At 42.7% G+C, this 18,433-nt stretch overlaps 1 protein-coding gene across 8 annotated transcripts in view; it reads left to right on the top strand.

The window, feature by feature from the left end:
• The window catches only part of Tet (Ten-Eleven Translocation (TET) family protein), a 223,234-nt gene that overhangs the window by 153,655 nt on the left and 51,146 nt on the right, over nucleotides 1-18,433 (top strand). For 5 of the 8 annotated variants that reach the window (XM_050194805.3, XM_050194804.3, XM_055062962.1 and 2 more), the window contains one exon: nucleotides 10,886-12,572. In XM_050194805.3, coding sequence (XP_050050762.1) covers nucleotides 10,886-12,572 — 1,687 coding nt within the window. Of the gene's footprint in view, nucleotides 1-2,369; nucleotides 2,461-10,885; nucleotides 12,573-18,433 lie in introns of all 8 variants that reach the window. The other 3 variants (XM_055062963.1, XM_055062964.2, XM_055062965.1) reach the window with 1 other exon arrangement.

The raw sequence follows: 18,433 nt of genomic DNA, 5'->3' as shown, positions 1-18,433 counted from the left end.
CAAAAAACTCAAGAAAAGTAAATCGGAAGATATTGACGGTTTGAAGAACGCTCCAATCTGTTTTGTTATAGATATATTAGTCGTCCCTTTAACATACATTTATAACCTCATTTTAGGCACAGGTATTTTCCCACAACGTATGAAGCATGCAAAAGTTACAGTACTGTTTAAGGGGGGAGACAAAAATGATTTAAAAAACAATAGGCCCATATCCGTTCTACCGTTGTTTTCAAAGCCCATAGAAAAACTAATATTCTTGAGATTATCGAATTTCCTTACAAAACACTCGGTAATTGCGCCGGCTCAGTACGGTTTTAGGTCAGGGCTGTCGACAGAGGTAGCATTGCTACGACAAAAGGAAATTATATTAGGCACTATAGAGGACAGGAAACTTACACTAGGTATATTTGTTTACTTCTCTAAAGCCTTTGACCGGATCAATCACAATACCCTTTTACAAAAATTACCCTATTACGGCATCCGAGGCACTGCACTGAATTTAATTGCCAGTTATTTGAGCAATAGGCTACAGTGTGTAAGTATAAACACAGAACAATCGTCCTTGCAAAAAGTTGCTCAAGGTGTACCTCAAGGTAGTATATTGGGGCCACTACTTTTCATTACTTATATCAACGACATTACAAACATAAACCAGACAATCCAATATGTCATATATGCGGATGACACTTCCTTGTTTTTCACAGGTGTAGACGCAAATGACTATTTCAGCACCAAACGCGACACTAGGTGACTTGTATGCATGGTCGACCGTAAACTCCCTACAAATCAACTGCTTAAAAACCAAAGCTGTTCTGTTTCGATCGAAGGGAACAACGTACACAGCTACTTCAAAGCTATACCTGAATGGTTCCGCGATTGATTTTTCTTCGACAGCTAAAGCATTGGGAATAATTTTTCACGAACACATGTTATGGGATTCCCATAGTGAAATTGTAAGAAAAAAGCTAAGTAAGGCACTAGGCATGCTTAGGAGATGTCAATCATTTCTGCCGACTACTCAGATGTTAACTATCTATAACACGCTTTTTTGTTCACAGCTACGCTATGGTCTTTTGGTGTGGGGCACTGGCACCCTGCAATCTAAGCAAAAATTACTCGCGCTTCAAAAAAATGCATTACGTTGTATAGCAAATGCCGAATATAATGCACATACCTCGTCTTTATTCAACAAATTCAAAGTATTAAGATTTGATAACATGTATGAATATTGTTTATTAGTGTCCTTGAAAACTGAATTTAACAAAGGAAATAATAATCTTACCTCCATAGCATGCTTAGAGCGCAGCACCTCGTCTCGACCTACTAGACAGAGCGATCATTGGAAGGTTCCTCGATGCCGAACAAACTATGGTCTCCAAATGCTGAAATATTCACTCCCCCACATACTAAAAAAGTTCAATTTTTCATTTGAGCGATTACGCCTTCTTTCGCGACAGGATATGTCCAACCTTTTTTACTGACATGATGTACTTCTTGATGTGTTGTCTTGGTGCAAAAAATGCGGCATGAGATGCTGCATTTTTACCATTCCTTTTCTTTTTTTTGTCTTCTCGAGGAGTACAAATTTTTATGCCTTTTTCGTTTTTGTATAACTATATTTCCTTACTGTACCAATTTCACTATGTATTTATGTGTCTGTTTACTTGTTTCCATGACTACAAATGCTGTCACTTTTCTGCCTTGTATTGCTGGGATGTGGGGCCAGTCAAGCTGCGTTTATGTCGCAGCTTTTTTCCCGCATTCCACACCACACATTGTATCTTTGCCTCATGTATGAATATGTAAACATTGAATCACTGTGGTGAAATAAACTCCAACTCCATATACAGGGTGTTTCTGTGAACACTTTCAAAAATTTTTAAAGGTTGCCTGTGGCAACCTTTAAAAGAGACTTTTAAAGGAGACTTTTTTTAATTAATCGATTTTGCATCTCAATTTTTTCTGCAAGTATTGTCTGCCGCTTCGAGTAGACCAGCTCATGAACCAGAATTGTTATATCTGCCACTGGCAACTTTTAAAGATTTTTGAAAGTGTTCGCTGAAACACCCTGTATAGAGTTACCTTGCCATATCATAGCTATACTGAGGTTTCTAGTGTATCGTTTTCCTACAACTAAAACAATTGGCAGTTTATTTTCAGGCACTAATAGACCATCAAAGCTTCTGTAATATAAACTGTTGTTTAATTACACAACTTATACTGACTGTAATTTACCCTGACCCAAAGTGACCGTGACCCAAAGTGACTGTGACAGTGTGCAGTGTTTATTGAAGGGTGGTTTTTATTGGTTGGCGGCAGCTAACTTGTGTGCAAGCAACTGAATAAGGTGCTCTGTTACCGTGTTACAGACAACAGTCAAAAATGGGGCGTGTAGTTGATGACCACCAGCACAGCTCATCCATAACCAGCAGCAGAGCATGGACTTCAGACATTGATTCAGTACGATCTGTAGTGACCATTAAACCACTCTGACATTGCAAGCACTATTAACTGTGTTTGGGAAGTGCGCCAATTAAAAACAGGTTTATTTTTCTGCAGATTATTCAAGAATTCTTGTATTTTATTGCTCTCTATTAACGTATAAAGTTTTGTATGTGGTCAGTGACAGTAGAGTGGCAAGTATAGTTGATGAATGGAGTTCTTTAAATGCAGTACCAGAAGACGACATAGGGGAATAAAGAAAGTGGTGCTCACTAAATTGTGTTCAAAAACTGGTACAATAAGAAGTTTGGCAACAAAACTTGTCTTGACCAGCACTATCGCTAAGCAGAGGGCAGCAAGTGACCTGGCTTCATCTGTAGTATTAAGATCAGTGAAAAAAAGATATTGAAGGACTCTGACGGCAACAGAAACATATTGTGCAATGGCCTGGCTGTTACATTACAAATTGCTCACTGTGTCATCTGCTCTTGTATGACCTCCAGGTAAAAAATGGCACAGCTGGCCTAGGAAGCCTGAAGTGCAAAACGTCATAGAATACTGCAGTGTATTGCATGAAATGTTGAGACATCAAGAGATAGTTGTGACGTTATGTGCAAAGAAATTGTTATTTAACATTCAGGGTGTTTCTATAAATTGCGCATTTGGCTTGCTCCTTTTGCCATCTTAGGTTAGCTGAAACCCACTTTCCCATTTTGTCCCAAATTGCTAATGACATACTTTTTCAATGAGTGGTGAAGCTATTAGAGAAGCATTCATCATGTCATGCCGAGAGATCTTGGTTCGATGTGAGGCAATCCTTTTCATAGGCTTTTTTTCTTTGGATGCCTTTCATGCAACTTATGCAATTCATGCAATTCTTAAATAATTATAACAAAGGGCGGGTGAAAATTCGAAGTTTCGAATGCGAACAGAATACTATTTGTATTCAAAAGGGCACTATTCAGTATTTTCTAATCAAAACTAAACGAAATATTTAGCAGCAATTGACTGGTACAGTTCGGTTACTGTTCTCTGCCTGCTAAACAAAGTACACAAATTATCATAAGTGAAACAACAAAAGCTTTCGAAACAGTGCAAAAACAAGATAGGTAATGCAAGCTTTGTTTTCAATTTTGCAGCAGAACTTTAGATGATGTCCTGTGATTTTGCGTGTAGTCTCTCAGTGTTTTTGGCAGTGTATTCATGTGGCAGTTTTATCTTTTATGCTACGGCCAGTGTTTTCCTTGCAACAGCCTCTTTTAGATGTGCCTATGGCACACAAGTCCTTCAGCAGCATTTTCTTTATTTCCCCACAACAACCATTTAATATTTTTGGAAAGCTAGTCATACAGCAGCCATTCATTCTTGGAAAGCCTGTTTGCAACCAGACTAAAGATGTTGGGAGGCTATTGTGCACTTTTTTATTTTACAACTAGTGATCTTGTGTTTAAAGCTGATCCCTTGTACCAGTAGTTTGCACTAGTCGGTACAGGCATTGTATTCCGGCTATAAATATATGCATCTGAATTAGACTATTCAATACTTGCTATTCGTATTTGAATCATGTTAAAAAAAGTTGATATTCACCCACATCAAATTTAAATTTATGAACATTGACTCACAGAAGCGCACAAAGAAAAAAAGAAAATTAGCTGCCTCATGTTTGCATTAGTAAAGTGTTAACATGAAGGTATCTCTGTGCCACCAATTTGTCGCATCTCATTTGTTTGTGATACGAGCAAGATATTTCAAGGGAAGATAGCCTGCTTAGCTCTGCATAGTTATGAAATGCACTTTCAAAAGTGTTTACAACTCTGAAGACCTGCTTGTGCTGATTAAGAGAAAAAAGAAAATGCTGCAATTTTCATTAGAAAAACGCATGATTACCTGATTGAGCTTGAGACAAAGCTATTTTATGCTAAAGAATACAAAAATGTAGAGTTGTTTGAATAATAAAATTTTCTAATTGACTAGATCATGAATATTAAGAACATTGGGACTTTGTATATTGAAACTAATTCTGAATATTCTAATGCTGACTTGAAGCTGTTGGGGAACTATATGCATGTGATCTTTTTTTTGGCAAGCAGGAAGGATTCAATATATAGCAGTGTCTCCCTGTATAGGGGACCATAGTTGACTGTAAAAATTTTGTGTTGAATTCTCAAGCCAAATACTTTGATTTGGAAATCATTCAAGAGATTTATGTAGTTTAAGAGAAAAACACATTGCTTTGAACGATGCTGTCAAGTACTTTATAGCCCTGAGTGCTACCACTAGCAAGTCTCTGAAGCTTGTGTGGTGCAGGAGAAATGACTTTCATTTATTGTCTGCAACACTTTGGGTAGACCTTGCTGTATATTGGTTTACGCTTTGCCATTCATTTGCGTTTTGCCAGCGCGCCGATCCAGCTATAGTTATTGTGCCAAACAATGGCTTTATAACTCTTGCTAATTGTTGCAGCAACTGCGCAGCCTTAAAAATTGACTTGTCACATCAGTTTTGCTTATAATTTCACTCATATTATCACTGCATGGTCAAAATGACTCTGGGGGTTGAACTGCAAAATTCCAGCTGTGCCAATTTTTGTCACGCTGTCCACTTTCATCGCACTATAATCACCTTTAAATGCAGAATTGGTGCAAATTAACTTCAGCTTGATGCGATGATTTAAGAAAGAAATTTCATAATATAATCACATGTAGCCGAAAGAATAAAAATGTCGAGCTACATCGCAAAAAAATTACTAAAATCACATGATTCATCTATCTCATCCTTTTAGGTCGTACCAGTTTTCAGTACCTAATTTGACTTGCTTTATGAAGTCAGTTGCTTTATGATTGTGCTTAGAGACTACATGAACTTAAGTAAAGGAAGAAGTTTGTGCCAAGAGTTGGTTTGTAGTTGGTACCCTTAGCTTCCGAGTCAAAGCATTTACTCGATTCGGACAATGCCCAAGGCTCTATTGAAATATTTGTTTAAGGCAATCAATCTGTGCATCACAACTTGCTATGCACTAGTGTCACACTTCACTAAATTTGGCTACCAATAAAAGTGCTAAACAAGTCTTAGAGGTAGTGACATTTATGTAAACTCAATTTTGAAATATAATGTGGAGTTTATGCTTAATTTTATGTATCCAATATTAGTAGAACAGGTGTTTACTGATAGCATTCTTTCTTGCCAAGGTTCCACTAAATATCGACTTTAAAAAATTCACAGATAGAAATATAAAACAAGAACTTCAAGAACTAATTATTTAACCCTATCAGTGTCGGGTTTTTTGAATGGTACACACCCTCTGTGTTGGCTTTTCAAGCGAAGCTTGTATTGGCGAACAAGTTTCGGTGGCGTTGTGGTGATGCAAAAAAAAAAGAAAAGAAATACAATTGCTCCCAGAGCAGAGCAGCTGTGGGAAAGGGCGGTTTGATGAATTGACAGCTGCGCTGGCGCCTGAGCGCGAGCCATTAGCAAGGATTTCAGCTGCATAGGCATGCGCTCACACTACGCGTGCAACCAATCGGAGCCGTTTCCGTTGAGTTCATTCTTGGAAAACGGCTGGGATGGTCATGCCTTGTGTGTTCCCCCAAGGCACTGGTAGCCTTTGACGAGTAGCGGCAAGAACTTGCCCGTGAAAGGGCACGCCGATCCAGCATTAGAGCTGGCTGAGCCCAGGCAATCCGACAGCAACGAGAAGATCCCCAGCTGAGGGAGCGGGAGGCTGAAGCTATTCGGCACCATTACCTGTGGGCTACTTAACCATGACGCAGGTCAGGTGCACGCAGGACAAGCTTTGCTTACCTCCATTTTCCAATAGGCGAAGGGTTGGCCATTTTTTTTTCTCGGATATTTTAAAACGAACACAAGAGTTTAATTTTGGCCATGTAAAAGGGAAAAATGACACGGATATTGCAAATGCTCTCTTAGTGTAGTCCTCAGTAGAGAGTAGAGAATGTACAGGTACGTCTGTGACATGGTGGGACAGAAACGTAGAAACATACCAGTACGTCAGTGACACTGAAAGGGTTAATTAATGCCTTTTACTCCATATACTGGAGTAGGTTTAAATTTGATGTGGCATCTGTTCACATAGAAGGCAAAGAGCTTATTGAATACCTTTAGAAAAATGCACCGTGCTGTACAATATGTTTACAGTATTTTACAATATTTGAAATGCAATTTATGCTCTAAGGCTAAGGTGAGCAAATTCCGATTAAGGGGGACATGCCCCGCTTTTACGGCTGTGGTCCCACTGTCCCGCGGCTTATGTGTGGGGTGGTGTTTCATCCTGCTTTGGCACGTCTGGACTCCGAGTTGTCATAAAATGCTTGTCCTGTGGTGTCGAATCAGCTCTTCACTTTGTCAGGTATGGTGGTGCCACCTTCAGTAACGCTTGAGAGGCAGGCGGCAAAGTGAAACACTACTAAAAGTCTGGAAGCAGCGCCTGAGATCTTAAACTATTTGGAAAGCGAACCATCCACTCTCCTCGCATGATTGGTGTGAATGCTACTTCTGCTGATGAAAGTGCGATTTTAATCACATGAGGGCAAGTAAACGGTTTGCTTTCTGAGCCGTTATAAGATCGCACCCTTCTTAGAACACACGGCTGCTTATGGCTTGTATGTGTTCTTGATCCATCTACAATGGACTTCTCAATGGATTGGCTAACGAGCTTAAGCCAAGCCCAAGCACACTGAGCACTACACGTCTTCATGCCATCTTGCTGTGGTGTTCGAAGCACGAGAAATAATGTCTAAACACTAGTGCATGGTTACTGAATAGCTTGGAAAACATTCTCCCTTCACATATACAAAACTTGCTTTAATCTCTGAGCAAGAGGCCGCGCTGGAATGTGTGCACCTTTCTGGCGTTTAAGCACAGCTGTGTTCCCCCCCCCCCCCCCCCCCCCATCGTCGGAGGAATCTGGTCAGATTACCTAAAACCAATATTCAAAACTAATTAGCAAACTAATTGCACTTCAAGAAATATTCGGAATTTCTCAGGATGACTACTAAAAACATGCCTTGGTGTTATTCGCCTATGATATTTACTGCTTGTGCTTAAAGGGACCCTGAAATGATTTTGACGATTTTCTACAAACGTACTGGGTCGTTAGAGTAGGTCCTTCTGATCATTAATTGACACATCTAAGTGCCCTTCGTAAAGCGTGTAATTTATTATAAGGCTTTAAAAATGCACATTGCTGCCGATCGCAGCACACTGCTCGGCAGAATTTTAAGCCGCCCCTACCCATATGACCGAAATCACCCATATGACGTCAGTGGGGCGAGCTATCCGATTAGCTGACCAGGGTGCATGATCAATAATTTTTCAAACTTTATGGTAAACAAATGATGTTCGTAATAGTTGGAATGTTAGTTAATTTGTTTTTATAAAAAGAAAGTAAAATTTTTCAGTACACTTAAGCACTTCCGGCACATAGCAAGTGTCGTCTGCTTGTGTTACAACGTGCTCCATCTTTGACAAGAGCTCCGCCGTCAGTGTCGGTTTGTCTTTTCGCGAGCGCTATGATTCGACTTTGTTGCATTGTGGACTGCAAACGTAGCGACTGGCAGTATGTCAAGCTGCGACATCGTGTGCCTCTGCAAGCCAGTAGACGAGCGGACTGGCTGCAGCGCATCGGACTGCCGATATGCAATCGGCGCCAGGATTCGTGCGATTGTGGCCGTCACTTTACACCAGTAGAATGCAATAGCGTTTCGTTTCGTGAGTCCGGTATTAGGGTAAACGCAAGCGCAAGGGGACAGGGCCTGTCCCTGTCCCCTTGCTTGTCGTTCAGGGGATGAAACGACGCGCAAACGTGAACGGTCTGCACGGTGCAGCCACCTGGTGGCATAGAGCTCAACCACACACAGTAGCAGTAACAAAATGTATTCTTCTTTGCTGCTGGTGTAAATTTTTCGCAGGAGTGTAATAGTTAACATGTTGTTTTGTAAATGTTTAAAAACATTTACACTTGGTTAGAGCAATATTAGCTCTTTCTTTGGCTGGTTAAGCTCTGCGCCAATGGGTGGCTCGACTGCGGAGACCGATCAGGCAGCTCACGTACGTCTACGCTAACGTTCCTTCATCAGCTTGAGTTTATGCCTCCATCGTTCAGTTGAAATATTCAGGTAGTGTGCGATTACCGGAATACGAGATACGTTCGGCGATACGACAGAATGCTCGCAACGCACGCTGCTTCGATAGCTCTCACTTGGGGTCGACGGCCAAGCAGCTAGCGGGGAGGTTTCTCGCGGGCGGGGGCAGGCTCCAAAACAACCGGAAGTGGACGATGTGACGTCGCATCGTGACGCAGAACCAGTGAAGGCGGAGCTTAGCCCCGATCGCTCGGCGAACGAGTTGATGAAAAGCATGGCTAGGGAGGAGGGTAACTTTTAATCGCTTGTAGCTGCATTCATACGTAACACTTCACTTAAATTGTGGTGCGAATGTTCTACTTAAGCTGTACCCTACACGTCTACAAAATTTGTCCGAACTGTTTCAGGGGCCCTTTAAAGCTTGGTTCAGGTTGCATGTAACACCTAGCAAAGTGCTTCAAGACAGCCACAATTTTGGGGGGAAAGAGAGAGAGAGAGAGAGAGAGGGCACTGTAAATATGTTTTCATTCTTGCAGAATTTTGCTAAAACTGCAGGAACTAACGGTTCATAGTACTTCTATCTGTATTGGTAGCTGTGTTTGTGAGGCAATTATAGTGCACTTTTTGTGTTGTGAATTATTACACGGTAGGACTACAAAAATTTGTTGTACGTACAGACTGGCGGCTCCTGACCTTGACAGGGTTGATTGCCGCCTCCCCCCCTCTCTTCACTCTCCCGTCCCGACTTTGTGCCCTAAAAAATTGGCAACCCTACTCTAGTCTGGTCTGAAGCGCCCCGGAGCCTCTGCTCAAAAGCACTAAAAACTGTGGCAGTGTGGGCTCTTTACACCAACACGCATTCCTCTAGGGAGGATGCAGGATGTGTTCTTGTGCCATATTGGAAAGATCCATATCATGATGCCCATATTAAAGCAAAGCTTTCTTTGTTCACTCCCCATCTGGCTTACTCTCCCTCTTCCCACCTGGCAGCACCACCAGCCTGGGACAGTCACTGTCAACTTAGATAACCAGGTGGTTAACAAGTGGCAAGAGCCAGTGTGATTTTATTGACAATTTGAGGCACTGTAACATTGATTTAGGTAATGGTTGTTGCCTAATGAAAGATTCCCACAGCCTTTTCTCTTACTGGTACAATATTTGTTGCTCTACTAAAGTACTCATACAGGATATAAACCGGAAAGCTAGGTCACGCTACATAATAAGAGAAGCAACCTTATATGACGTCATAGATGTTATTCGGTGTGCCTGTAGTGTATTAGATGTTTGCATTGATGGAATTAAGCATCTCTTCTTGTGTGAATGATGCAGAATAATCTGAAATAGTGGGCAGTATGATTAACACAGTCATGTTGCTTTAAAAACTGTGCCAGTTCCTTTCCTAATTTACTGTTGCCGACATTACTGAAATGAAGGTCGAGTGTAAAAATTCTTGATTAGGCTGCACAGTCTGGATTAGAATGCCGTGTTTTAAATTTATTTAGAAGAATGAAATAATGCATAGTTAAACTTATGCAGTGCTGTTATTTAAACTGCTGAAACAGTGTATGGTAAAAACATAATTTGTGGATGTCAGAAAAGGTAATGGCTGGAGATCTCTCTGGCCTTTATTTGCGCACCATGCTTGCTGTGATGCGAATATTTCTCTGAATAAATCATTTGCAGAGGCATTTATATAAATTTGTGTTGGTGCTTAGAGGCCAACAGAAATGAAATTTTGGACCACATAAAAAGCCTTGTTTTTGTTAGTGTAATTAAGAGCAGCCTCCATGCAAAGTTTCGTTTAAAATACAAGTGGATGTGTTGCAAAAAACTTGCAAGAATCACTGTTTTGATGCAGAAACTCGCAAGAAATACCACCATTGCTAGCTGGAAATGACAGAATTTAGAATGTTCAGAACCAGCGCCAGAACATCCAGGGGCGGTAGCGAGATCAGCACCATGCGCTGATCTGGTATCAGCATCATGTCCTTTTTCCACCTGATGCCCATGTTGTCTGCCACGGCACCATTCAAAGGCTGTTAATTTTTTTAAATTTGGCAATTACCAGTTCTTTGACTTTGTCAAGGTTACTTTGATTGTGTATAACACGCATTTTACAGTTGGCCTTTATAAGCGTTGAGTTTTGGCCTTGTTGGTATGACATATTTTCTAGCTCTTAGTGTAGAAACGAGAGACGTGTCTTGACTTCTGCCCATTTTGTCTCAAATTTCTGCATTAAGAACTAGAAAATGTAGCCTTTATGTTGAGGTAGAGTGAACAGTGTTTTGTAAGCTGCACTCTTGCTGACATCTGACCAGAGTCCTGGCTTTTTTTTATTGCAGATCGGTGGCTTTTCTGGCCACAGCGAGTACCAGCTGCCACCCACAGCCAAGAGTGGGACAGCGGGTGGCCCGAATCAGATGTACGAATCTGGTCCTTCATTTGGGACCTTTCCAGCCCAACACCCTCAAGTGGTGGGTGCTTTCAATGGCCATGTGCAGCAGCAGCAACAGCAACAGCAGCAACAGCAACAGCAACAGCAGCAGCAACAGCAGCAGCATGATGGGCGCTTGCCTATGGGCACTGAGGAGGCAGACTTCCCAACGCGTCACCAGATGATGAATAATCGCCTCAAGACTCTGATTCAGACTAGGCAGAGCCAGAAGGAGCAAGGCCCTTTTCAGGGCCTGGAAAGCACACTGGGCCCAGCTGGCAACTTTGTGCATCCGCAGCCAGCTCAGCCAGTGCCTGATGAGCCCATGGGTCACCAGCAGTTCACCCGTCAGGCACCTCCAAATGAGGTAGGCCCCTCGCGGAGCTTCCCTCCCTTGGCAAGGAGCAACAGCGGCAGCAGCAACAGTGGCAGCCATTCTAATGGCAATCCTCGGCCACCTTCATCGAGTGAGCTCCCAGCTGAGGCCTGGCACGAGGCGAACCCCTCTATGGGGCAGGCACGTGGCCGGCCAGAGCTGCCCGAGTTTGCCAAGAATGGGTCGTCGTCCCAAGGGAGCAACAACTCCGAAGCTGAGTTCTCCCAGCCTGAGGATCAGAGTCGCGAGAGTGAGTTTGCTGACAGCAGTGCTGAAACAAACAACACATCCCGAGCCCCAAGTGGGCCTGCTGCTCCCACTAATGGCATGATGTCATATGGCAACTTCTATGGTGCACCACAAGAGCCATCAGAAGCCAAAGTGGAAGCATGTGACGCCAAGAAAACGACACCCGCTACAAGTGCACCAAATGCATCAGAGGCAGACATTCGTGGTGGTGCTCAGTACCACTATACTTCAGCAGCCTCCATTGGCACGACGACGACGGCCAGCACAGCTGCCAGCCACATTAAGCAGCCCTGCAATGGACCAGCCCCACCATCATCACCATTTGCAGAGCGACAGTCACCGCGGGCAGCATTTCAGGGGGCTCCGCCATATGTGCCCCACTTAGTGCCGCCCGTGCAGCGTGGAAATGAGAGTGACTCCAGCCACCAGCAACAACCGCGCAGTGAGAGTGAGCCTACTACTACGGATGCAGTGCAGCAGCCTTTTTTATCGAATACGACCACATCTATGAGTACATATACAAGTATTATCAGTACATATAACAGCTTCGCCACTTCGTGCGCTCCTTCCTACCTAGCGGAGCAGCCGCCCCACCACCACCACCAGCAGCTGACTGCGGCGGGGGGGTCCAAGTTTGGTGGTGATGGTGCCCAAGATGGGGCGGCTCGGGCGGGAGGGGCGCCCGACGTAGATGCTGGTCGTATTGCTGCTGTGGGCGAATTCCGAGGACTGGAGTTGGGCCTGGCGCCTCTTGGGGGGCCGCCACCCCCTCACTTTGGAGGATTTGCTGAGGGGCCTCTAGGCTATGCGGGCCCCCCTTTCCCTCTGCCCCCCATGGGCCCACCTGGGGCATCTTTCGCCTCCCTTAATCTGCCAGGTGCCGATCCCTGGTGGGAACGACTTGAGCGACTGCGGAGCAATGCCAAGGCAGAGCCCCCCGCCTGCGACTGCCTGTCGCCTGAAGATGCTCGTGAGTACCCTCGAAGCCCCCAATCCACCCTCCCAGCAGCACTTTGAGGGCTCCCGAGTGTGCAAGGGGCCGTTTGGCTTGCCATGGACTGTCATGGTTGTTGACAGTGTGTCAGTGCTTGTGGTGTTGCTGGCTGAGATCTCATACAGACACTGAGGCACTGAAGTGAACAAAGCAGATCAGCAAACTATTCCGAAAAGACTTGCAGTTAGCTCTCCTCACGTAGAACATTGAACTGCTTATACTTACTGGCAGTTCCAGGCAACTCTGCTTTCAGTGCCTATATTAAGCTTACCGAGTTGCTAGCGCCATTATCTAGCTCAAATTACGCAAAACCACTTTGAGTCTTTCACTTGTTGCACTACATCTCAATTTTGTTGCAACAAATTTGGACACTGTGGCTAACATTGGCAAGCCAAACGGCTTCCCTAGCAAGAGTGTATGCTGCTTTCTACTTTGGTGCCACTGGCAATGTCTATGCAAGTACATGAACTTCTGTGTCTTAGCTAAACTGTTCGTGGTCCTAATTATGAGCTAAATGCTGTGGTGTTGTTATTGGGTGTGACAGCAAAGGCAGCCTTGCCTGGGTGCTGCCGGTAGCACCATAGTGGTGATCTATGCATCATGCTCTCTTGTTTACAAGTTCTATGTCCTTCTCCTCAGCTGAGCTGTTCTTACCTTTGAGCCAGTTCAGTCCTACTGCACTTGCAACTGTGCATTTTCAGTCTGACCCATGGTAGAGTTCGAACTCTCACATAGTTTTTATTAATAGAGTACTGACTGGGTATGAGTGTCTTTTATTAATGGCAAATATTCCTCAAATATTGTGCAAATGAATTATTCATCTCTGTAAACTATTCTTTCTTATGTTGTTGTTCATGGGCTATAATTTTGTAATCTTGTTTGGTTTTTAGAGCATTGATAGTCGGTGGCATGCAAAACTTCTGCACAATTGAATTTTTTACCCTGTAGGACATGAGTCACTTTCTTTCCCATCATCAAAAGAATTGACTATTATTTGTAAATTTAATGTTCTAATGGTTATTGAAAATTATTAAACTAGATCTCGTATCTTCTGGATGTTGAATGAGACTGTGTTGTCAGGAAGCTAAGAATAGCCCTGTTATCTTTAGGGGTGTGTGAATATTTGAAACTTAAATAACGAATCGAATAGTGTCCTATTTGATTTGGTCTTCGAATCAAATAGTCACTGTTCGTAAATGCAAATATTTCTCGAATACTTTTCGAATGTTTCACTTCAGCTGTGCCCAATGAAACATAAAACTGGGGCAAAAGTACGGTAAATTTTCTTCCCTGTGGCCATACTATAGACATAAAACATGAGGACTTCCGTAGTGGAGCAGGCTACACTACTTAGTAGCCATACTTTACAGGTTGTACAGCTATCATTCGCACTCTTTGAAGAGTCCTGTGCATTCGAAAAAACTGCTTGTTCCTAATGCTCCACTTGTGTTTTTAATAAACAATGCTTCATAACATACTCTGTAATGACTGAAACTTGCAAACTTTAAAGGGACACTAAAGAAAGACGATTTCTTCTGCATCAGTAAATTACCTTTCTACAACACCAAAAACACCACTCTTACCCCCGTAAGACAGAAAAAGTGCAAGAACAAAAGACGGGTGGCGACGCCTGTCCTTGAAGTTCCCACACCTGGTCGCGGACATCATGGATTTTGATGGCATCTTCTAGGGCCTACTTAATTATATAGCGGTACAGATTGACTACATTGTGTTCTAAAGGAGCCAAATATTAAACATGGCAAGTTTCGGGAACCTTTACTCAGCCAACGTGGCCCAAATGCGAAAACATACTTTGGAATCCCTGACATCACACTGACGTACCGGCGTCGGGGTTTAGGCGCGAAATTTAAATACTGATACTTCAACCTTCATTTTCTCATCTAATAATTAATCTATTATTTCTAAATGACTGCCTGCAGGGTTCTCAATCAATGCTTTATTAGTCTAAACTGATTTATTGTTTTGCTTTAGTGCCCCTTTAAGTATGCTATGAGGTGACTATCATTTTATAATAATTGCGATTAAGGCTGTTCATTATTCGAAAACTATTCGGTATTCAATTCAATTAGCTTCTGGTGCTATTAGATTCGTATTCGATTCGGTCTCAAAAATCACTATTCGCACACCCCTAGTTATTTTTGTCCATACACCTGTCAAAAGGTCCTTCTTATTTGCTTGAAAGGCAACAGAAATGGACATAAAATGCATTTCTAAGGATTCAGTGACTTGAGAATCATCGGATGACTTGCAAAGTATACAGCGCCACAAGCCAACAGCATTTAATACTCCGCTCTGTTTTCACTTGAGTTGTTGCTTAGGTTCACGTGGCTTAATTGCTTAGAACCATTGTTTACTGCCTGCGAGTTATGGCCCGAGTACTCTGTTGTGAAGATGGAATTTCATTGTATCACTTTGTAATTTGCAAGACTTTTTACCGAATTATTGTGGTGTTCACCTTGCAAGTCTTCCCATTTGCAACTCTTAAGAAAATTCAGACCAAAATGGTGTTTGGGGCCAAGCTACAAAACAACGAGCAGTCCTCTCTTACATTGTTTTGGTGATGTTTGTCAACAAAAGCTTTACCTGGGAGCGTACAGCTGGCTTGGGCTCCACAAAGGCGCACACATTACTTTGTTTGCACATTGAGGTGGTTCAGTGAATGTCGGACGAAGTGTGCCTCTGACAACATGAGTGACAGAAGCTGGAGGCTGCCTAAGCTGATGTCTTAGTGTTTGTTTGAAAGTGCTGTTGCCTGGAGCAGGACGGCTGAATGTATGAACTACTGTGAATAGGTGAATTGCCTTACTGTTCTGGAGCACTGTCTCAAGCTTTTCATTTTGCTACCAAGTTTCTGAGCCTTTGGCAAAAAGGATTGTATGAAATAGGATCACATGAGAACTTGTCACTGGTCGTGTCTTTATGGTTGTCCTCAGTTTATCTCTTCCATGCACTCTGCAAGCACTGGCCTCTTCAAGACTAGGAGGAGTAAATGTTCCCTATAGGTCAGACTAGAAGTTGCCGCTGCGGCAGATTTATTTATGGCATGGCTGTACAGCAAAGAGAATACAAGTGTCACAGCAGCAGTGAACCTTATACAGAGACTTATGCATACAGGGGCACCCCACAGGGATGCCCGGGTAACATTCCCTCCCTTGTACACAGATTGTGTCACTCCACTGGCCACCCATTACAGTGTGGGGCTAGCTGCCGATTGCCACTGAAGGATTATGATGCAAACTTGTGCCAAATGAAGGGTGCAGCTGAGCAACTACTGCTTTATTTTTGTGGAGTTTTAGCTAATCTATTATAGCAGGTGGCTCTTCTCAAGAAGCTGCCCTTCTGTAAGTCCATCTTGTCCCATCATGTTTATGGTTATCTATGCACATGCACAGAAAGTATGAAAGACTGTCCAGAAGGCCTAACAGGAAGGTAGATAGGTCTTCATGGGCTTAAGCGTAGCAGCTGATGCTATTTTCAGCGCAGTGTTTTGTGCGCAGGATTTGTCGGGCATTAACTTATTGTGCATTGCTCCTAGCATCTTTTTCTCTGAGGGTTTGGGCTGGAAACATAGTTGCTAGGTGATGTGAGTGTAGGGAAGCTTATGTTCATCTTGGGTGCTTGAGGCAGCTCACGGAAACTGCCTTTACATATTGTAGTAAATGCTGTCTTCGGCCCCACATAATTAGTAAGGCAGTGAAACCAAAGAACATATCATCTGACGCTCAAATGTTGGGAGGGCCTTCGTAAACATGTGGTGGCCAGAAATCTGTCTGCTCGCCTCATTTTTTTAAATGCTTTCTGTGCTTTTCGTTGTACATTTGTGTCATTCATTTTTTGTAGTCTGTCATTGTAGTCTTTCATGCATTGTTTATGCGCATCTTTGTTTTTGTTCTACCTCAGCCTTACTTTCCACCCTTGCTCTTTTGTCCTGATGAGTGGTGTCTGTGTTTATACTACATTGTGCTTTTCCTTTTGGTTTAGCCTTCATTCTTGTAATGTGATTGTTTAAATCTGTGCCGATTGTGTTTTTCTGCACTCAGGGAAGGATCAGCTTGAGATTATTGCATGCACCTGGAGCAAAAAGTGCTGCTAGAAATTTTGACGAGTGTATTTCTTGTGTTGTGCTGGCTTCTTGATTGCACATTTGAAAATGCTATGAAGTATGTGGATTGCTTTTGTGCCCCTTACTTAATTGTACAATCTCCCTAGTTATATTTTTTTTGTGTGCAACCTTTCAAGATGCCTAGTTGTTTAAGACGTGTTTGCTTGATCATCGAGTGAACAGATGAGATGTACAACATTTATCAATACTCTTCGCTACTATAACACAACTTTTTTTACACTGTGCCATAGATTTTTCTAAATATATAGAAACTCAGGTTTTGAAATGTGTGAGAAATAAATCCCTTTCATTTCAAAATCAAATGCAACAATGTCTGATTTTGCCTGTTTCCCTTGGTGACTTGCATCTGTGAGTTACCTACGAGGTCAGTGATTGACCCGTGGAAGGCTTTTGTTTTTCCCTCTCTGTTCCTCTCCATGCAGAGAATAGGAATAATTTTTCATAGCACATAGCTTTTACCAACATCTTCAGAACCATCTATGATGATAGAACATGCCCTGGCCAAAAGAAAACCCTGTATAACTGAACGCTTTGTGTTGTATGCTGCCTGATGGGTGCCCCATTTGTGCAGACCTATCTGCTTTCTTCCACCCTAAAAGTGAAGCCAAACTAGCATTCGCATTAGATGAAAATTTTCGCATTGCACATGTGACTGTTTTTCACAGAAGTGTAGCAGCATTTGTCTGCAAGGTTATGTTTTATTGGCATCTGAAATTTGAGTCCTTTAATAAAAGTGATTAAGAGTTCTTGATGCCTTGTTCCTTTGGCATTGAGAGAGACCTATTGGTCTACAGTGCACTTAAGCAGTAATTATCCAAACACATTTCAAAATGAGTGCTCATTGAGCAACCTGAGTTGTGCAAACATGGTTTTGGTTCTGTGTGGTGATGGGAATTTTTGCAGCAGCCTTAACCCAACCTCTCTTCTCATTTGCTCTCTTAATTTATGGATGCCCTAGCTTTGTATCCTGGCATGCCTGTCCTTTCTCTGGCTGTCCTTCTTGTGCCTGCCTGCCTTTTCTGCACTCCAGTTAGCTGGTAGTCCCTTGCGACCTATCTTTGTTGGGTGCCCCTCCCATTCCTCTGGCTTAAGCTTTGCATGGCCTTGCTAAATACTAAGTTTCTCTGCATTTCTGTTTTTATACCTTTTTTTTTTCCACCAAGGGGACAAAAGTAATCCACAACTTCAGAGTTTTACAAATGTACTTCTTTAATGTCTGGAGATTCCTCTTTCCACCTTTCATCATTCATCTCTGTTTTTATTCTCTTGTCTCAGTTGTGTAGAATTTCATTTTGAAAGAGGTTGCAAATGTTTGCATCATCACCAGGATGTGCAGTCTGCTTCTGGGAGAGCTGCAAATGTGCACATGCCTTGGGGGAACTATGTGGGGGCCACATGTTATAATTCATATGTGGTTCTGAGGAATGTGTTTACACAAAAAGTGCAAAGCTGACCGAGCAAAATGCTTTGGCCCCACTGCTGGCTTGTCACCTTCAGAGCATGTCTTCCCACCATATTCTGCTATGTTGGTGTTATTGCATCGACTACGTGACCAAAAAGGTCCCTCAAGTCATTGGAAATTGGGGGGGGGTGAAGAGAAATGCAACGTTGAGCTAGTAAACTTTCAGCAGCATTGACACATGTCCATGTTGGGAGTGAGCTATGAAACACCAGTTTCATTTATTTCTAGAAT

The sequence above is a fragment of the Dermacentor andersoni genome, chromosome 1, assembly GCF_023375885.2.
Source record: "Dermacentor andersoni chromosome 1, qqDerAnde1_hic_scaffold, whole genome shotgun sequence".
NCBI lineage: Eukaryota > Metazoa > Arthropoda > Arachnida > Ixodida > Ixodidae > Dermacentor > Dermacentor andersoni.
This window is presented reverse-complemented; position numbering and strand designations above follow the sequence as displayed.